Source organism: Rhynchophorus ferrugineus, unplaced genomic scaffold (genome assembly GCF_030347505.1).
Source record: "Rhynchophorus ferrugineus isolate W39M unplaced genomic scaffold, kcgeb_rfMv2 rfM8, whole genome shotgun sequence".
Lineage (NCBI taxonomy): Eukaryota > Metazoa > Arthropoda > Insecta > Coleoptera > Curculionidae > Rhynchophorus > Rhynchophorus ferrugineus.
Genome location: NW_027472587.1, coordinates 32,099,528 through 32,118,213, shown reverse-complemented (window position 1 = coordinate 32,118,213; position 18,686 = coordinate 32,099,528). Strand labels below are relative to the sequence as shown.

General features: G+C 31.2%; 2 protein-coding genes across 2 annotated transcripts in view; one reads left to right on the top strand and one right to left on the bottom strand.

The window, feature by feature from the left end:
• LOC143200986 (follicle-stimulating hormone receptor) overlaps positions 1-18,686 on the bottom strand; it is a 233,562-nt gene that overhangs the window by 146,997 nt on the left and 67,879 nt on the right. The gene's annotated exons all lie outside the window — the stretch shown is intronic.
• LOC143200983 (rifampicin phosphotransferase) overlaps positions 1-18,686 on the top strand; it is an 84,374-nt gene that overhangs the window by 59,722 nt on the left and 5,966 nt on the right. The window contains exons 22-28 of the mRNA XM_076411798.1: positions 2,206-2,429; positions 2,486-2,603; positions 5,474-5,600; positions 5,660-5,814; positions 7,429-7,656; positions 7,716-7,927; positions 18,438-18,536. Of these exons, the coding sequence (XP_076267913.1) occupies positions 2,206-2,429; positions 2,486-2,603; positions 5,474-5,600; positions 5,660-5,814; positions 7,429-7,656; positions 7,716-7,927; positions 18,438-18,536 (1,163 nt within the window). The remainder of the gene's footprint in view (positions 1-2,205; positions 2,430-2,485; positions 2,604-5,473; positions 5,601-5,659; positions 5,815-7,428; positions 7,657-7,715; positions 7,928-18,437; positions 18,537-18,686) is intronic.

The window sequence follows — 18,686 nt, the reverse complement described above, 5'->3', positions numbered from 1 at the left end:
TTAATATCAGATCAGAAAATACCTATCATATCAGTCTTCAATGTTCAATCATACTAGATTATATCTCACTGATACTAATCATGCAGCATTGAGCCTGATTCTTCTTTGTTTCAAATTAGTAATAAAACTTACCCATTCTATCGAGAAAAATACAATACTTTCAACGCTTTTATAGATTTTTAAACGGAACGATGAATCTTTGTTTTTAAAACGGACTTTGTTTTAACTAAGACTTGTTTATTTCAGTCAAATGTTTTTCTCTAGAGGAGCCTATTAAAGTCAGCGAACAAATAATAATCGATACAAACAAGATTTACTGTTTAACTTATATGGACAAGCAATTTAAATTTAATTTCGTTCAATTTTGCTATTGAATCTAACAATTTGTGACAGGGCACGTTATCTTCTCACAAAGAAAGATGCTCTATTAAATGCAGTGGTGTGTTCGTTATTTTACTCAGTTTATCTAATAATGGTGTTCAATATAGATTGCAAATAGTTAACGCGAATATTCACAATATTTTCCTATTTTACTATCAAGATACTAAAACAAATGTTTCCTATACCTATAAATCATTATTATGGTAGTTTAATCTTATTATCGTATTATAAATCATCTTTAAATCGTTTTGGACTCATATCTAAATCGCTATGGGCTTTTAAATGTAGTTAACTTCGATATAATTTCCTTTTAACATAAAATTCGATATTTCCTCAAGCCCTCCAATATTTTTTTACTTAACCACCTACTTCTATCGGAATATTGAAATATGTTTTTGTTTTTTTTATGTCTTTTAAATCGAATTTATTCATTAAAAATGGAATCAATAATATATAAAGATATTTTGGTCGATGATCTTTTCCCACTTTACAGGTAAAAGCAAAATTCCGTGACTGTAAATCTTCTGATATTTCTGAGCCAGAAATTGAAGCAAATAATTTTTTCAAGCCTCTTTTCCAATCAGTTTTTTTTGTCGAGTCACTAAAGATATGTGTGAACAATTCTAGCTGCTTTTTTTAATCACTTGAGAAGCATTAATTGGTGGTAAGGAGTGGATGGAATTAACGGTTTTGTCAGTTTCGAGCAGCTCGAGGTGATTATTTCCTTTTCGATCGCACCAAACACATTTAGTATCACCTTCCGTGGCATCAATGCAGGCTTTGCAACTGGTTGTAAAGGTCAGAAGTGGGCTTCGACCACGGTCTCTTTCGCGCATTATTATTTTCCGTGATCCACTTTTCATTTCCCGTAAACATTCAGCTCACTAGTTCGATTTTGTTTTGCTTCATTATTGATTCACAAATAGACACCCAATCTATAAAATTTTTAACCATTAGTACATGTAGAAAGGAAATATTGAACTTCGTTTAGTTACAAGTATCATAAAAGTTGTTCATTCAAACAACAATAAGTTCCAATTTTATTTAATGAAATAACAACACTTTCTTATGCATTACATGCAATTCATATCGCTGCAGTTTTGTTTACAAATTTTTCATAAATATCTCCTAAGTAGGACATAACTTCCGCAATCAGTCCTTCATTGGAGCTAAAACTCTCCTCTTTGGCTCATTTTTCAGAGCTCTGTTGTTACCGGAGAGTTTTACAGTGGATCAAAACCTTAATTTCAAGTGAAATTCACTCAATTTGGCCATGGATTTCGTCCATTCGTGATACGAGACATGTTTTTGGTGAAACAGCTATTTTTTCTTCAGTATTTGAGTGGTCGTAATATATATCACAAATTATAAATGCGTAAAAAGACAGCAGATGCTTGTTAATGTGACTTAATTCAAACCAAATGTTGTTCATATTATCGAAATATTTCCACTAAGGAATGCGATTATAATGCGATGGTAACAAAAGAGGTTAAGGCGGTTTTAATCAACAGTCTTGTTTTAATATTAAATTAAATTCAAATAACAAAATATAAGTTAATTTTAATTAATATTATCATTATATTCTTATCCATAGCTTATTATTTACTGCTTATGAAGCTTCTGCAGTTGTTTTAAAAATATTTAACAAAAGTTTCCATTCATAAAAAATTGTAGTCGAATAAATTTTACTGTTTCAACAGTACTAGTTAATTAATAAATTTAATAATAATTGCACTAATTAATTAAGGTAATTCAATTTTTTAAATTTCTCTATTATTTACTTGACTATAAATTAATTAACAACATAAATATATTGTTATATAGGTCATATTCATGGAATTCGAAAAAGCTAGTGAAGAAAGCGGAGAAGCTTGCAAATACCTTAGACTACTGCATTGACGACGGGGACGAACCTCGAACGGTCTTACAGAAAATAAAAGCCAAACTAAACACTTTGGAAATACTGTGCTATTACCACGGCATCATAACGTCGGCATCGGTTTTCTGGCAAATAATATCGATGAATATTTTAATCGGAAAAGCCAAAGGTAAGAATTATTTCGGTCCGGTTTTATGGACGAAACTATTTAAATATATTATTCAGAACTGAAGGAGGAGTATTACACCGACTTTGCCAGCATCTTGCTGTCCTGCGATGATGTTGTATCGGCCGAAGTTCCAGTTTATTTGGAGAAAATAGCGAAAACCATAAAAGAAAAAGGGTAAGTTTACAATCCAACGACAAAACGTCAATTTATAATGTTATATATGAGATCGCTTGATGCTAAATTAAAAAATTATTAATTGTTCAATAAGTTCAATGACTCCTCTTCAGTCATGAGTCGTCTACCCCTGAGCCAATAAACTTGGTTTCACAAGACGAATATTCTTCACCAAGTCGCTGATGAGTATTCTAGTCTTTCGCTGACTTCTTCTGGCATCATTTTGGTTATGTGATGTTTAGCTCAGTTTTGCTTTAACCATTGTGTTGTGTAGACGTCAAAATTTTATTACGGATACATATACGCCACAAGAACGAGCAGATATGGTGTCTGAAGGCTATCTGGTGAAAATAAAAAATTTTCGTCTAAATTGATAAAGAACGAGAAAGCCCATTTTTTTCTCTGTGGCTACGTCAATAAACAAAACAACCAGTTTTAGGGGAACACAAAATTCTCAATTAATTTATGAAACATCATTGCATCCATTAAAAATAACTGTATGGTTTGGTATTCATGCTGGAAACACCATTGGTCCATATTTTCTTGAAAATGACCAAGGTGTTTCAGTTACTGTTACTGCTTAACAGTACCAAGACATGATTCGAAATTTTCTTGTGCCTGAAATGGAAGAGCAAGGACTAGAGGGCATGAGGTTTCAGCAAGATGAAGCCACAGCACACACAACTCGTTCAAGAATTGAATTATTGAATGACGTTTTTCCACGAAGACTAATTTCGCGAAGTGATGATTTAACATGACCAGCCAGATCTCCGGATTTAACAGCACCAGACTTTTTCTTATGGGGTTTTTTAAAATCAAAAGTTTATGTGAATAAGCCTCATTCAACATTTTATAGACAATATTCGTCGCGAAATTGAAGAAATTCAGCCTCAGATGTTGCAGGATGTTATAAAAAATGTCTTAAAATAGCCGAAAGTTGCGAATCGCGGTCACCATTTAGCCGATATAATTTTTCAATCATAACGAAAAAATGTGTAAAAACAAAATTAACCTTTTATGAAAACTAAACTCACTTATCTTTTTTTTAGCAAAGTTATAGGTAATTAAAATGGTAGCGTGGGACTTTTGCCTCGCGTTGTATTAACCTCCTGTTTTTAGAGCTCTCTAGACGTTTTGTTAAACTTATACTTGTAGCTATAACTTCCATTATAAAGGTCTATTTCGCCACAGAAGTAAGAGGAATTCGATTACCATCTTTCAATCGACAAATCGGTCCAAACCATTGTCATTTGCGTCTGCTTTAGTTCCTCAACAGTACATTAAATACCGTATCTTAAACGGATAGAATCTATAGATGTCAGACACAGATGTGCTTGCAGATCACCTCAACCATTTTTGCCACAGTCTGTTTCTATATTATTGATTGCATTAACTTGAACTTGTGTACTGTCTCTTGGTGGATACCGTTGAGATTTAAAGTAGCAGAAGAGCAGTCAGCCGTTAATATTTTGGTTCTTTCTTAATTTATTCTCAAGCAACCATCATCAAGGAATTATATTGGACAACATGTTTGATTCTAACATAATTACATTCAGTGCTCCATTAGAATGAAGTGGAAAGGCCATGGTTCAAATAGAATTGCACAAATTGTTTCACACTCTCATGCAGCTAACGATAACGTCAAAGAAAGTTGTTTATAAGGAGTTTGATATATTCTTAGAGCAACATGTGTAGCTTTCAGAACTGTCCAAAGTCAATAACTCTTCTCAGTTTGTTTATTATTAAGTTGTTTGAAGCCCCAATTTTCTCATTCCAGTCTAGAAGTCCCAATTCTAATTAATAGGATTGATAGAATTTGTTTATAGTTTTTAATTCGTTCTGTTATCTCAAACTAAATTGTATTTATTATTTTCACTTATTGGCGTAGTTGCTAATATCTACGATTGTGATGATTATTGAGCCATATGAAGAGGGAGCCATCTCCATTCCACAAGATAATAACCATCTTTGAGTGACTTTAGGAAGGTTTCTTCCACTTTCTGATGTTATCGTTGTCAGTTTTAAACCAACCAATTCCAAATGAGCGACCATACCATTCCAGCAAGCTTTTCTCTTTAATTTTAATTTTTGATATATCTTATATTATGATCTTATATCCAGAGCACTGTTTGTAAAGAAACACAACTTCGCTTTTAATTAAAAATATTGCCCATCATCATAAATTATGAAGATCAGCTCCATTGCAACAAATATTAATGAAAGGGATAAATGTCTGGTAAATACGACGGGTAAGGCAGATACTTCGCTCGCATGTAGATATTCACGACTTTTGTAATACAAGTATAGTATTGAGAATTGTTTTTACTTCCACAGTGACCTTCTAATAGTCTAATAGTGAATTTCTAATAGTTGGGATTCTCCATGAAATTCATCATTGTATTTGAATTAAGCTATCAATTTGTTATTTTCATTCAAATTCAAAAATTATATATTCTTCTAAAATTATTACATTCTAAAAATAATTACTACTAATTTTCTTTAATACAGCATATTAGTACTCAATTTTTATTAACATCGCTTACTTGCCTCAAAATTTGAATAAATAGAAATATAATTACAAAATATAACACATGATCTGAAATATAAAAGCGTCTTCCTTTTACTTTCGTCCCTTTTCATCTTTTCCAGTGAATGAAAAAGAAAAAGTTACATTTCTCGCAATTTATATTTTGCTGGTTACTAATTCGATATCATAGTTACTAAGAAAAATTTATTGTTTAAACTTCAGGGAAACGACACAATACAAACTAAAGCCAAACCGTCAAAATTAATTGAAATTCCTAGTAAACAAACTACAATAAGTTTTTATTATAGCCAAATTAACTTAATTATCAATATAATTTTTGTAGATTAGCTGACGATTTTAACCAAGTTGACCCTATAAACGGCACTGAATGGCTTTCCATGAACTGCCCAGAAGCATACAAGATATTCCAGGAATTTCTAGAAAAACATGGCCACAGAGCAATAGGCGAGGTACTAAGTCACGCCAAAATTGGTAAAAAGATAAATGTGCATATTTCAACGTATTTTAGTTCGAGATATCCACCGAGACATGGGGTTTGAATCCGTCCAAGGTTATTCCTATGATTCAAGCCAACACGATTCACATGAATCACGTAACCAAAGACAGCAAAACCATTGATGACATTTTAAATGGATTGGTATCACCCATCACTCCAGGAAAGCGGTAACTACTCATTATTTGGATTTATGATATAAGATCTTCAAATAAGAGCAAGTTAATGTTTGAATTAAATTAAATAAGCTCTGTGTGAGGTGGCTCTGTAGGATGTTTTATTTGAAAAGCAGAAGAGTTCGAACTTGATTAACTCTGTTAATTTTTGTTATTAACATAAAGCTACATCATCAAAAACTGCCCTAGAAAAAGCCAGCAGAATCACATTGTATGATTCTGGTGACCAATTCACGTCAACTCTGCCCGAGTTAATTATATCCTCCATTTTAAATAATAAATAAACATTTTGAGCATCTATTGAATTATGCAGTTAATTATCAAGAAGTTTTCCTTTTTATTTCTCTTAGAGAAAGGTTATTTTTGTCTTCTTTTAGGGTTTCACTTCTCCACTGTTATTAAATATTTTTATGATTTTCCTTAATTCAATACTTGTAGAGAGATGTAATTAAATTTCCACAACAGCAATCATAAGTTTCAGTGACATTTTTTTATAAAATTAAAATAGCAACGGTTCCTGAAAAAGTTTCTAAAACGGAAAAGAAAAGAACGGAAATGCAATTCGACATTTTCAATCTAACACGAACCTTGTTTTTCTTTATTATAGGCTATAATTCTTATAGGAAGTCGAGATTATACAATTTGATTATCCAGCTTTTCCTGATTCCTAATCCTTTTTTTATTTAAATCCCATCGAATAGTTCTAAGCAAAATCACTTCGAACAGAATATACGATAAGTTTGCTTCAGATATAGTACCCGTATTACAAATCATAGTTCAGAATTAAATAAATCAAATTCATGTCATAAAATAAGTTATTTAAGTTGAAATTAAAGCTATAGATGAAACACGACATTCCGATAAATCTTATAGCATATACCGTTTAAAAATAATTTTAATTTGTTATTATTGTTGGTCTTTTAATGAGATGTTACACATTTTATCAAAAAGTAATAGAGAATTGTTAATACAATACAAAATGTTTATTATAGATGGGTCAGAAAAATTTCATGTGAATAGGGTAACTGTTCCATGGTTCCATTTTTTTTTTGAGATATTTTGGACAGAGATTCATTCACAATGGCATCCTTATGTAGGTGTCGTTATAATGAAATATGGCTTCCTCGAATATTTTGTTATTTAGTAACAATTTCTTTGACTTTATCGGTATTAACTTTAACTGAAGACGTTGTACCATTAATATGCACATATTTTTAGTGAAGTCGATTTACTCTAAGTCTTTTACAATGTCTTCAGCATTTTGACACCTGAAATTCCTATTGAATGCAGGCTTTAACTCAAATTCATTGTTTTATATTTAAAAGTCATAAAACATACCCAAGATGAATCAATAAAATTGGATAACGTAAATTAAATGAATAATCTTTGCATCAGTATAGAGGATATATGTGCCACAGTTACAAGAACTTTCTGAACCCTATTTAAATATCTTTCCAGTCAACTTCCGGTACTGTTTTCGAAGGTTGTTGAGAAGATTTACAGAGATGTTACAAAAAATTGTAAATACAATGTGTCTAATACTTTTCCAATATTATATATTAATGATTCTTATAAACAATACAGTTAATATTTATAATACATTTACAGAAGGGCCCTAAAATACATTATATCCAAACTAAAGACTGTGGTGGGTCTCAGAGAACAAACTAAGTCCCACTGTATTTTTGGTATCCATAAAACTAGACTGGCGTTTCGAAAACTGGCAAAGTTAATGGTTCAGCACGGTTTATTACCGTCTGAGGACTTAATCTTTCACTTAACGCATCACGAACTGGCCGAAGTGATCGAAAAAAGAAATCCATTGTTACTAATCAAGTAAGAATGTCATTTTTCTTTATAAATAAGAATACTCTCATAAACCCCAAACGTTTCAGAGCTACGCAAAGACAACGGCTGTATCCAAAATGGTCGAACCTTAAGTTCCCTGAGCTTGTTTATGGTCTGCCGCAGCCCTTAAAGGACACGGAGTTACGGATTGAATTACAGGAAGGTAGTAAATGTGTTGGTACACCTGCGTCAATGGGAAATGTACAAAGTCGAGCTTGTGTCATCACTACACTAGATGAAATCGGCCAACTGCAAAAAGGTAACTTAATTATTTTTTAAGAAACAGGTCAATTGAAAAGTCCCTGGCCTACCATAGTAAAACACATTTTTTATTTTAAAATTAGTTTATTTTTTATTCAACATAATTCCCTTAAAGGGTGATACACTGATTATAGCGACCCTACAACTTAATTTTTTTAGTACGATTTGTCCCTTGTTTCAAAGTAGGCCTCAGTTTCGGCGACCACCTCTTCATTCGACGAAAATTTCTTCTCAGCGAGCATTCTGTTGAGATCTGAGAACAGGAAATAGCCGCTGGGGGCAAGATCTAGATAATACGGTCAATGTGGAAGCAATTCGAAGCCCAATTCATAGATTTTTGCCATCGTTTCCACTGACTTGTGACACGGTGCATTATCTTGTTGAAGCAGCACTTTCTTTTTATTCAAATACGGCCGTTTTTCGGTGATTTCGTCCTTCAACCGGTCCAATAACGCTTTGTAATAGTCGCTGTTGATGGTACTTCCTTTTTCAAGGTAGTTAATGAAAATTATTCCACACACATCTCAAAATACAGACGCCATAACCTTGCCAGCCGACTGTTGCGTTTTCCCACGCTTTGGAGCGAATTCATCGTGTGCAGTCCACTCGGGTGACTGTCGATTGAGTGAATTGAGGGAGCCCCGTTTCATACATTGTCACATATCGACGCCAAAACTCAGGTTTATTACGCTTGATCATCTCATCTCATGTGGATTTTTTAAATGTTTTCGTCGGTAACGACCTCTTTTGGGCGTCCACTGCGTTCACAGTTTTTGGTGCTCATTTCACTACGTCTAAACTTAGCATACCTTAATGGTTGATTTTGCTGAGCAGTGTCCAGAAACTCGATATCAAGCCAAGTTTCCGCTTCAACTGAATTTTTTCGTTTCAAAAAGCAATATTTTATCAACACGCGAGGTTCCTTTTTATCCATTTTTTTTTCACAATAACAAAAGTTGCTTCAGTCAAAATTCACATCTATGTGTCAGGCCGGGGACTTTTCAATTGACCTGTTATTTAATAAATATGTATTAAGTACATATGTACAGTTATCAAAAATCTAAAAGTCATAAGCGTATTATTTAAACAATGATATGCAAGTTAACTGTACTAGCTTCCAAATACACATCGGATTATTTTATCCGGCCTTAATTTATTATTGAACATTCAGATGTGTATTCAACTTCTACAATAGTCTTGAATAACAAACACCGACATGTAAAAAACTATATTTCGAAAAAGTATTGCTGACCGTCGAATTATGTTTTGTTATAAATTTCTTAATAATAAAATCTAGTAATAATAGTTGAGAACTAAGTGTAACAGACTGTTTACGTAGTCAATAGTACTAGCATTGGGAACTATCCGAATGGAAACAGTTGAAAAAGTTGATAGTCGCAAATTAGTCGAATAGGGATGTCGGCCTCGGAAAAAAAACTATTTTAAAATCAATATTTTAAAAAATAAGCCAAATGTACCCAAAAATTGAAAAAAAAACAGGAAATTTGGATACCAAACACAAATTCAATACATCGAACCTAACATATCCCGCGCAGTCCTATTTTTGCACGCAATATTCACTTGACGATCGGAATGGAGATTTTTAGTTCCCGCAATAAAAATTCGATAATCTCATTCAAAAGCCCTTGGTTATTAATATCGATATTTTCCTTAAAACTAAATGTTCGAAACTCTCATTTAGAACTATCAATACTTCATTGAAAACATATCTGCTCAATAAATATCGATATATCGGGTAAAATAGTCATATATCGACAGTTTTTCGGCATCCCTATTAATCTCATAAAATCAATTTTATATTTTAACGTTAATTGGGATTTACAAAAATTAATGGAATAATAATTCCAAAAATGTTTTTTGACATTTTTATAATGATGGAAAGGCAAGAATGTGTAAATGTGTAATTCAGGTGTGTGCTTAGGAAGATTTTTTTGTTTGTTGTAAGGAGGGTAAGAAAAGGTAATTGCTGGTTTCTACTGTTTGGCAAATAACTTTTCATTAATAATATTTCATAATATTTCTATTTCAATATTTGAATTACGATTTTTTTTAAATATAGTGTAATAAATATAACAATATATAGATAATATAACAATATATTAAATATAAAAAAAATATAATAAATGATAATATAATAAAAAATATATATAAAGACTCTCATAAAGGATGTGGTAAAAAGGTTTTTAGTCTATATGAGATAATACTGTAGACCATAAAGTGACGATATTATTTTTTTGTTATATTATCTAGATATATATATATATATATATATATATATATATATATAAACAATATAATATATTTTCAATTAATTTTTTTTGCATAACATGAACACATTTTTAGAAAAATGTATTTCATTATTAAATATTGAGGAAAAAACATTTTTTTTACAAATCTTTGCTCTATATAAAACGCAAAAATCACTTCTTATTTATATTTCTGTTCACTGCCAATCTACCATTTCGAAACCAAACAAAAAAAACTTTATACAAACATTACGCCTGTCCATGGCTCTAATATATTGAACATGCGAATGTTCCATCAGTTTTATAATAAATATAACGCAGGTGTTCGTGGCTTTGATCGTACTTCCAACGCCTTGTTTTACAAGTATGAATTCATATGAATATATCAATATAATATATTTTAAATAATCATCCTGTAATCTTCAATAATATTATAAGGATTATTCGTTAATTTATAAGATTTATAACTTATTTTTCTGAAATAAATGTACTAAATTAGTCCCAAGTTTCAGTTATAACGAAATCATTTAATTTGCTATTTGAATTTTAATTAATCATTTCTGTAACAACTCGCCGAGTTTGCTACGTTAATTGTATTTATAAAGTTTTCTATCGTCAAAAGGAGAAGATCAACTTGTCAAAAGTGGGGTAGTCATTACTGCATTAGAATTACTTATAGCAGCAGAGTTTTAAGAATGATATTCAAGGGAGAATATTTATATTTAATCTTGAATTCATGAAAAGTTCTGCCAGTTGTATTTTTATTACTTTTTAAGATAATGAACAGGTCAATTAAAAAGTCCCCGGCCTGAGCCATAGATGGCGCTATCAGAATTAAATCCATATGTTTTTAAGTTAGCCCTAACCCTCAAAAGATGCGTGTATAAATTTGACAGCTGTCGGATCATTAGTTTGTGAATTATAGCATTTTGAGTGAAGCAACTTTTGTTATTGTGAAAAAATGGATAAAAAGGAATTTCGCGTGTTAATAAAATATTGCTTTTTGAAGGGAAAAAATACAATTGAAGCAAAAACTTGACTTGTTGCCAAGTTTCCGGACACCGCCCTAGAAAACCATCAAGGATTAGTATGCTAAGTTTAGACGTAGTGAAATGATCACCGAAGACAGTGAACGCAGTTGACGCCCAAAAGAGGTTGTTACCGACGAAAACATTTAAAAAATCCACAAAATGATTTTGAATTACCGTAAATTGAAATTGAATGAAATAACAGACACTCTAAAGATATCAACTGAACGTATACATCATATAATTCAATTCACGAATATTTGGGTATGGAAAAGCTCTGTGCAAGGTGGGTGCCGCGTGAGCTCACTTTTAGCCAAAAACAACGACGAGTTGATGATTTGGAGCATTGCTTAAAGATAATCAACCGTAATAAACCCAAGTATTGTGTACCCAGTACGAGTTATTGTACTTATAAATATCTATACAAATTATTTATTATTATATTATTTAGTTTATTCACAAAAAATTAAAATAAGTGTACAAAACCTTCTGATTTCTCGAAAAATCTAAATATTTTCACCATGTTTAGTGTCCCATTAAGGGTATACAGATTATATTCGATACGTATATAAATTATGAAATATGTATGTATAATGTTCAAAATACTATTCGATTTTAAGGAGTGCTTTTTATGACAAATTCTACGAAACATTCTAGGGATGAAGTCAAACAGTCTGTAATTTGGCTTGAGATGGGTTAGTGCTTTCTATGCTAAAATAATCACATTACGGTAATCTTACTAAAAGATGTCAAATTGTGCGGAATACCCATAACATGGTGATGTAACCAAAAATATTATTTGCAGTACTTCAAAGCAATGTATATTAAGCATAAAGCCATAATAAAAATGACATAAAATCTACCGTTACAGCAATATATTGCCCTTAATAACCTTCGAACAAGTGCGTACTTTGTATCTTAACCAAAAAAAGATTTTCTACAAACTAAAATGTAAAATATTTAAAATGTGTAGCGTTGGGAAGTGTTTCGACTGTTTAGTTATTTACTACTTTTTACTATCGACTGTTTCAGTCAAGTACTTTTAGTTACTATTTTCGGTTCGACTAATTTGATTATTTTTTACTACCGACTCTTTCAATCGTGTTCTTTCAGTTACCCTTTTCCGACTTATTCGTTTCATTCGATTGATTCAAAATGGAACTTATTTTAAGGTAATAAATTACCCCAATTATCTCTTTACTTTTCTCTCCCAAAGACAGTTCGAAAAAGAAAATGTAAAACACGGTTGAAAAAAAAATATTATGAAATTAAATAGAAATAAACCAATTATTTTTATTACATTCGTGTCATCGTAACCTTCCGATATTAAAATACGATTAAATATAGTTGGGATCATTATTCCATTCCTTTCTTCACACCGCCCCTTGTCAACTTAAAAATATTTAAAATGAATTGATCTCTATAGCATACAAAATCAAACCATTACCTCCGTCCTTTTTTCTCTCGAGAGTAGTACGGGAAGGAATTCGTACATCGTCGTCGAAGCCTGCATGAATGAAATAGTAATTATGTTACTATTTTCAGTCGCCAGTTTTTTACTAGTTCGTCTGTTTTTCGATTATCGACTTGGGTTTTGACTATTTTCAGTCGATAGTTCCCAACGCTAAAAGTCGCTGATAAATGTTCTGGTCTTTCGCTGACTTTTTCTGGCACCATCTTGGTTATGTGATGTTTAACTCAATTTCGCTTTAACCGCTGTGTTGTGTAGACGTCAACATTTTATTATGGATAAATATACGCCACAAGAACGAGCAGATATAGTGTCTGAAGGCTATCTGGTGAAAATAAAGATTTTTCGTTTAAATTGATAATGAACGATAAAGCCCATTTTCTTCTCTGTGGCCACGTCAATAAACAGAACAGCCGGTTTTGGGGAACACAGAATTCTCAATTAATTTATGAAACATCATTGCATCCATTAAAAATAACTGTATGGTTTGGTATTCATGCTGGAAACACCATTGGTCCATATTTTCTTGAAAATGACCAAGGTGTTTCAGTTACTGTTACTGCTTAACAGTACCAAGACATGATTTGAAATTTTCTTGTGCCTGAAATGGAAGAGCAAGGACTGGAGGGCATGTGGTTTCAGCAAGATGGAGCCACAGCACCCACAACTCGTTCAACAATTCAATTATCGAATGGCGTTTTTCCACGAAGACTAATTTCGCGAAGTGGTGATTTAGCATGACTAGCCAGATCTCCGGATTTAACAGAAACAGACTTTTTCTTATGGGGTTTTCTAAAATCAAAAGTTTATGTGAATCACGTAATTGAATAAATTCAGTCTCAGATGTTGCAGGATGTTATGAAAAATGTCTTAAAATAGACGAAAGTTGCGATTCACGGTCACCGTTTAGCTGATATAATTTTTCAATCATAACGAAAAAAAGTATAAAAACCAAATTAACCTTTTATGAAAACCAAACTTACTTATCTTTTTTTAGCAAAGTTATAGGTAATTAAAATGGTAGCGTGGGACTTTTGCCTCGCGTTGTATTAACCTCCTGTTTTTAGAGCTTTCTAGACGTTTTGTTAAACTTATACTCGTAGCTATGCCTTCCATTATAAAGGTCTGTTTCGCCACAGAAGCAAGAGGAATTCGATTACCATCTTTCAATCGACAAATCGGTCCAAACCATTGTCATCTGCGTCTCTGCTTTAGTTCCTCAACAGTATATTAAATACCGTATCTTAAACGGATAGAATCTATAGATATCAGACACAGTTGTTTGAAGCCACAATTTTCTCATTCCAGTCTAGAAGTCCCAATTCCAATTAATATGATTGATAGAATTTGTTTATAGTTTTTAATTCGTCCTATTATCTCAAACTAAATTTTATTTATTATTTTCAATTATTGGCGTAGTTGCTAATATCTATGATTGTGATGATTATTGAGCCATATGAAGAATTATCTCCATCCCACAAGATGATAACCATCTTTGAGTGACTTTAGGAAGGTTTCTTCCTCTTTCTGATGTTATCGTTGTTAGTTTTAAACCAACCAATTCCAAATGAGCGACCATACCATTCCAGCAAACTTTTCTCTTTAATCGCAATTTTTGATATATCTTATATTATGATCTTATATCCCGAGCACTGTTTGTAAAGAAACACAACTTCACTTTTAATTAAATATATTGTCCATTATCAGAAATTATGAAGATCAGCTTGAAAATTAAACTTATTTTAAGGTAATAAATTACCCCAATTATCTCTTTACTTTTCTCTCTCAAAGACAGTCCGAAAAAGAAAATGTACAACACGGTTGAAAAAAAATATTATGAAATGAAATAGAAATAAACCAATTATTTTTATTATATTGTCATCGTAAACTTCCGATATTAAAATACGATTAAATATATTTGGGATCATTATTCCATTCGTTTCTTCACACCGCCGCTTGTCAATATAAAAATATTTAAAATGAAATGATCTCTATAGCATACAAAATCAAACAATTACCTCCGTCCTTTTCTGTCTCAAAATTAGTACGGGAAGGAATTCGTACATAGCCGTCGAAGCCTGCATGAATGAAATAGTAATTATATTACTATTTTCAGTCGCCAGTTTTTGACTTCGATTATCCACTTGGGTTTTGACTATTTTCAGTCGATAATTCACAACGCTAAAAAAATGTAAAACTAAAATTATGTTTTTGTGATGAAAAAATCTAATCCGAAAAATGTTTACTCTTGAGTAGTAATTAAAATTATAAAACCTTTAAAAACTTTGAACCAATTATCTGTGGACTGTTACTGAACAATGCAATAGTAAAATAACCATAGAATACCGTTTGGAAAAAAACAGAGATGTCGGCTTTGTTTTGTGGCCTCCTCGTTGACGCTAAAATGTCCGCTTTAGCTAAACGACGTCCACATCTAAACGAGCACTAGAGACTTTTAGGTCTAGCACGTCCCAAAAGCTCTTGCATTAAAAATGGGGGCCTATTAGAACGGAATTTGTATGCCATGTGAGCAGCGGCGTTCGACGGAACACTGAAAATTTCAACAGGATCAATGTGCCCGTCTATGTTTGTTTTATTATATCGAATAGAGATTGCATATAGCAGTTTTATTGGGATATTTTATATTATTTATTAATAGATGTACATTACAATCGATTCTATCATAAATATTAATATAAAGTTCTTATATTAGGTCTAGTAAACAGATTTGTGCGTCGCCCTGATAAAGTTCGGTCAGTATACCTTACAGGGCAACAGAAAGCTCACTTTCCTTACTAAAAAAACTTATTAGAGAGCTTTGTGAATACAATAAAATATTTTACAGTTTTTCATCGATAAAGGTGAAGCTGTAAACACGGCTGCTGTTGTTTGGGATTTTAGAACAGTTTTTGACCTTTATTTCTCTATTTAAAATTGTCAGCTAGACTTCCAATCAAGGGAAATCGAAGTTAACGTCAGTCTGTGAATCGCTGGTGCTAACAATTCAAAAAAATCCAAGAGCTCCAAATAGAGTTGAAGAAAAAAATAACGATATATCGATATTTTTTAGCCGATAGTTTTCGATAATTTTTCAAAATAAATCAAACATAATTTTTAATGAATCTTTAAGGTTGGTACTTAAAAATGCTTTAAAAATTACTGGTTTTTTTTAATATTTAGAAGAGTATATATCTTTTTAAGCTAATATTTCATTATTTTTATTTTTTCTTAGAAAAATCGTTATATTTTTTGTACTATATCGATTTTTTTTATACTTGTTGCAATATATATATATATATATATATATATATATATCCTTGATTGGCCGTTACAGTGTCGTAACTATAAGCACTATTTACCTTTACAGGTGTTAGTAAAACTTGTTCTCTTATCGATACTAGAGAACGATAGTATATATATATATATATATATATATATATATATATATATATATATATATATATATATATAAGCCAACACCCCTAGCTCCAAATACAATTTACTACGGGAACTATCGTTCTCTAGTATCGATAAGAGAACAAGTTTTACTAACACCTGTAAAGGTAAATAGTGCTTATATTTACGACACTGTAACGGCCAATCAAGGACAGTTTTCATTTCGTCCATTGTCTTCAGATAATTTTAATTAATCAATTAATTTTCTACTCAATCGTAACAAATATGCAACAATTTATGAATAGATCAATTCAACAATTATTAATAATGGATAGAAACATTTGGATATAAAAATCTTTCGATATTGACGGTCGCAAGAGTGAAATAAAGAAGCATATTTGAAACGCCAGATCAGAACAGATCAAGAGAGACAGACACCAACGTCTCAGAGATAAACAATCAGAAACTGAAAATAAACCTACTTAATACTGTAGATAATGCATTTATTATAAGAAAATGTCATGTTTTTCATTCATGTCCCTAGTAATTCTGAAAAGCTTCACTGTCAACTAGAATGAAACTCCCACTCAACAGTGATTAAAGCACCTTTAAGTACCAACTTTAAAGATTCATTAAAAATTATGTTTAATTTATTTTGAAAAATTATCGAAAACTATCGGCAAAAAAATATCGATATATCGTTATTTTTTTCTTCATCTCTATTTGGAGCTCTTTTATAAAGTAAATGACAATTGAGAACATTACATCCATACTGTTGCCTAATGAACTTCCTGTTCATTAAACAGTTTGGACTGAAATTATTATTAATCGAATATATAGACAAGAAACAAGAACATCTAAAACTAGATAATTATATGAAACAAGTGTTCCTCTACTAAAAAGAATTACAGATTATTACAAAGTTACATATTTGTCGGCATAAGTCGGGTCCTAAAGGTAGGTAAAGTTATTTTGGTCAGTCTTTCTGTAGAACTACAATAAAATAAAAACCCTCATTAAAAGGTATTCCCTATAGTCGCATGTTAGATTTTTTTAAAAATATGCCGGTGGACTTAGAGTAGTGGCATTTGGTTGAACATTTACTAAAATTAGGCAACGAATACTTAACGTTACGTTAGTAAAAAACTAACCAAGGTGCGAACTAAAACTTTATTTGTATAAAATATATATAAACAAAATAACTTCGAAATTATTTGAGTAGCTTTAGTACCACTTACTTCTTGGATTCGACAAACGGATATATAAAATTTATATCAGTCCGTAACCAAAGAGCGGATACATAGTTAGTAAGTTGCTATGTTGTCATGTTTAAATTGTAACCATGTAGAAATTAAAGCATAAACGCTAACAATGGGGACAATATAGCCGCCAGCTAATTAAAATCACAAGTCATCATACACAAACCGAGTATAGTCTATTCAGAGTTTTTTTATATACGTCATTAAGATGTTTAATGTATTGCCTGTCGCAATTTTTAAATTCGTTTTAGAACCAGACAATATTTTCCTTCTCATTTTATTCTAATTCAAAAGAGACACAATGCTGTCTGATTAGTTCGAATACGTAAACGAATGAGCCTGTCAAAGTCGTCCGGTTGTCAGACGTTTGCAAAATTCTTGAAATCAGAAATGATAAGAGGTTATAACTCTAATCTCTAAACTATTGTAGCTGTATAATTAACTGTAGTTTTCAGATGTACTATAATGTTAAAATAAATTATATTTGATAACATTTTTGTTGAATTGCCTTATTTAGATTAGAATTTTGTTGTATGTCAAAGCCAAACTGAACTAAAATTCATAGTTGATGCGGCAACATTGTGACGTTTCGATGTCACAAATATAATTGACGTATATATAAAATAACATGGAACAGACTGTATATAAGGATAGTTGCAGCTGTATTATAAATTACATGAAAGAACTATTTCAAGTAATAAATGTAACAACTGATAATAAAATATTTAATTTACAGAACGAATAAATTTCAGTAATTTATTTAGATCAGCTTTTTTGCGCCGTAAATGGCAATTTAATGGATTAAGTATTATCGTCATTTTTTTTTCCTAAATTAACAGCGCCGAAATATCGACAAATATCTTACCAGCGTCCAATTTAGAAAATTACCCGCAAATTGTACGCAAAATATATCTTGTTTTAATATTTCTTTTGCTGTCTTTTAAAAGACGTAATCCAAGAATACATAAAATTTATGAATATTAGTTTAAGAATCATTACAAACAATTTTAATTGCTAATTGATTGATTACTCCATAAAAAAAGTATAACTGGTTAATTAATTAACTAATCATTGTATTACATTACAGGTGACATTCTAATTACGTATTCCACTGACATTGGATGGTCTCCCTATTTCCCAATGCTATCCGGAGTCGTTACAGAACTAGGAGGATTAATATCACACGGTTAGTATTCAATTATATCTTAATTAATGAACGGGACAGCTTCCTTGAAACGTATATTATTTAAGTTGCTATACAAAAAAATAAGTTTAATATTAATAAATATAAATTCAGTTTTAATTATATATAATATAATAATTATATATTCAATTC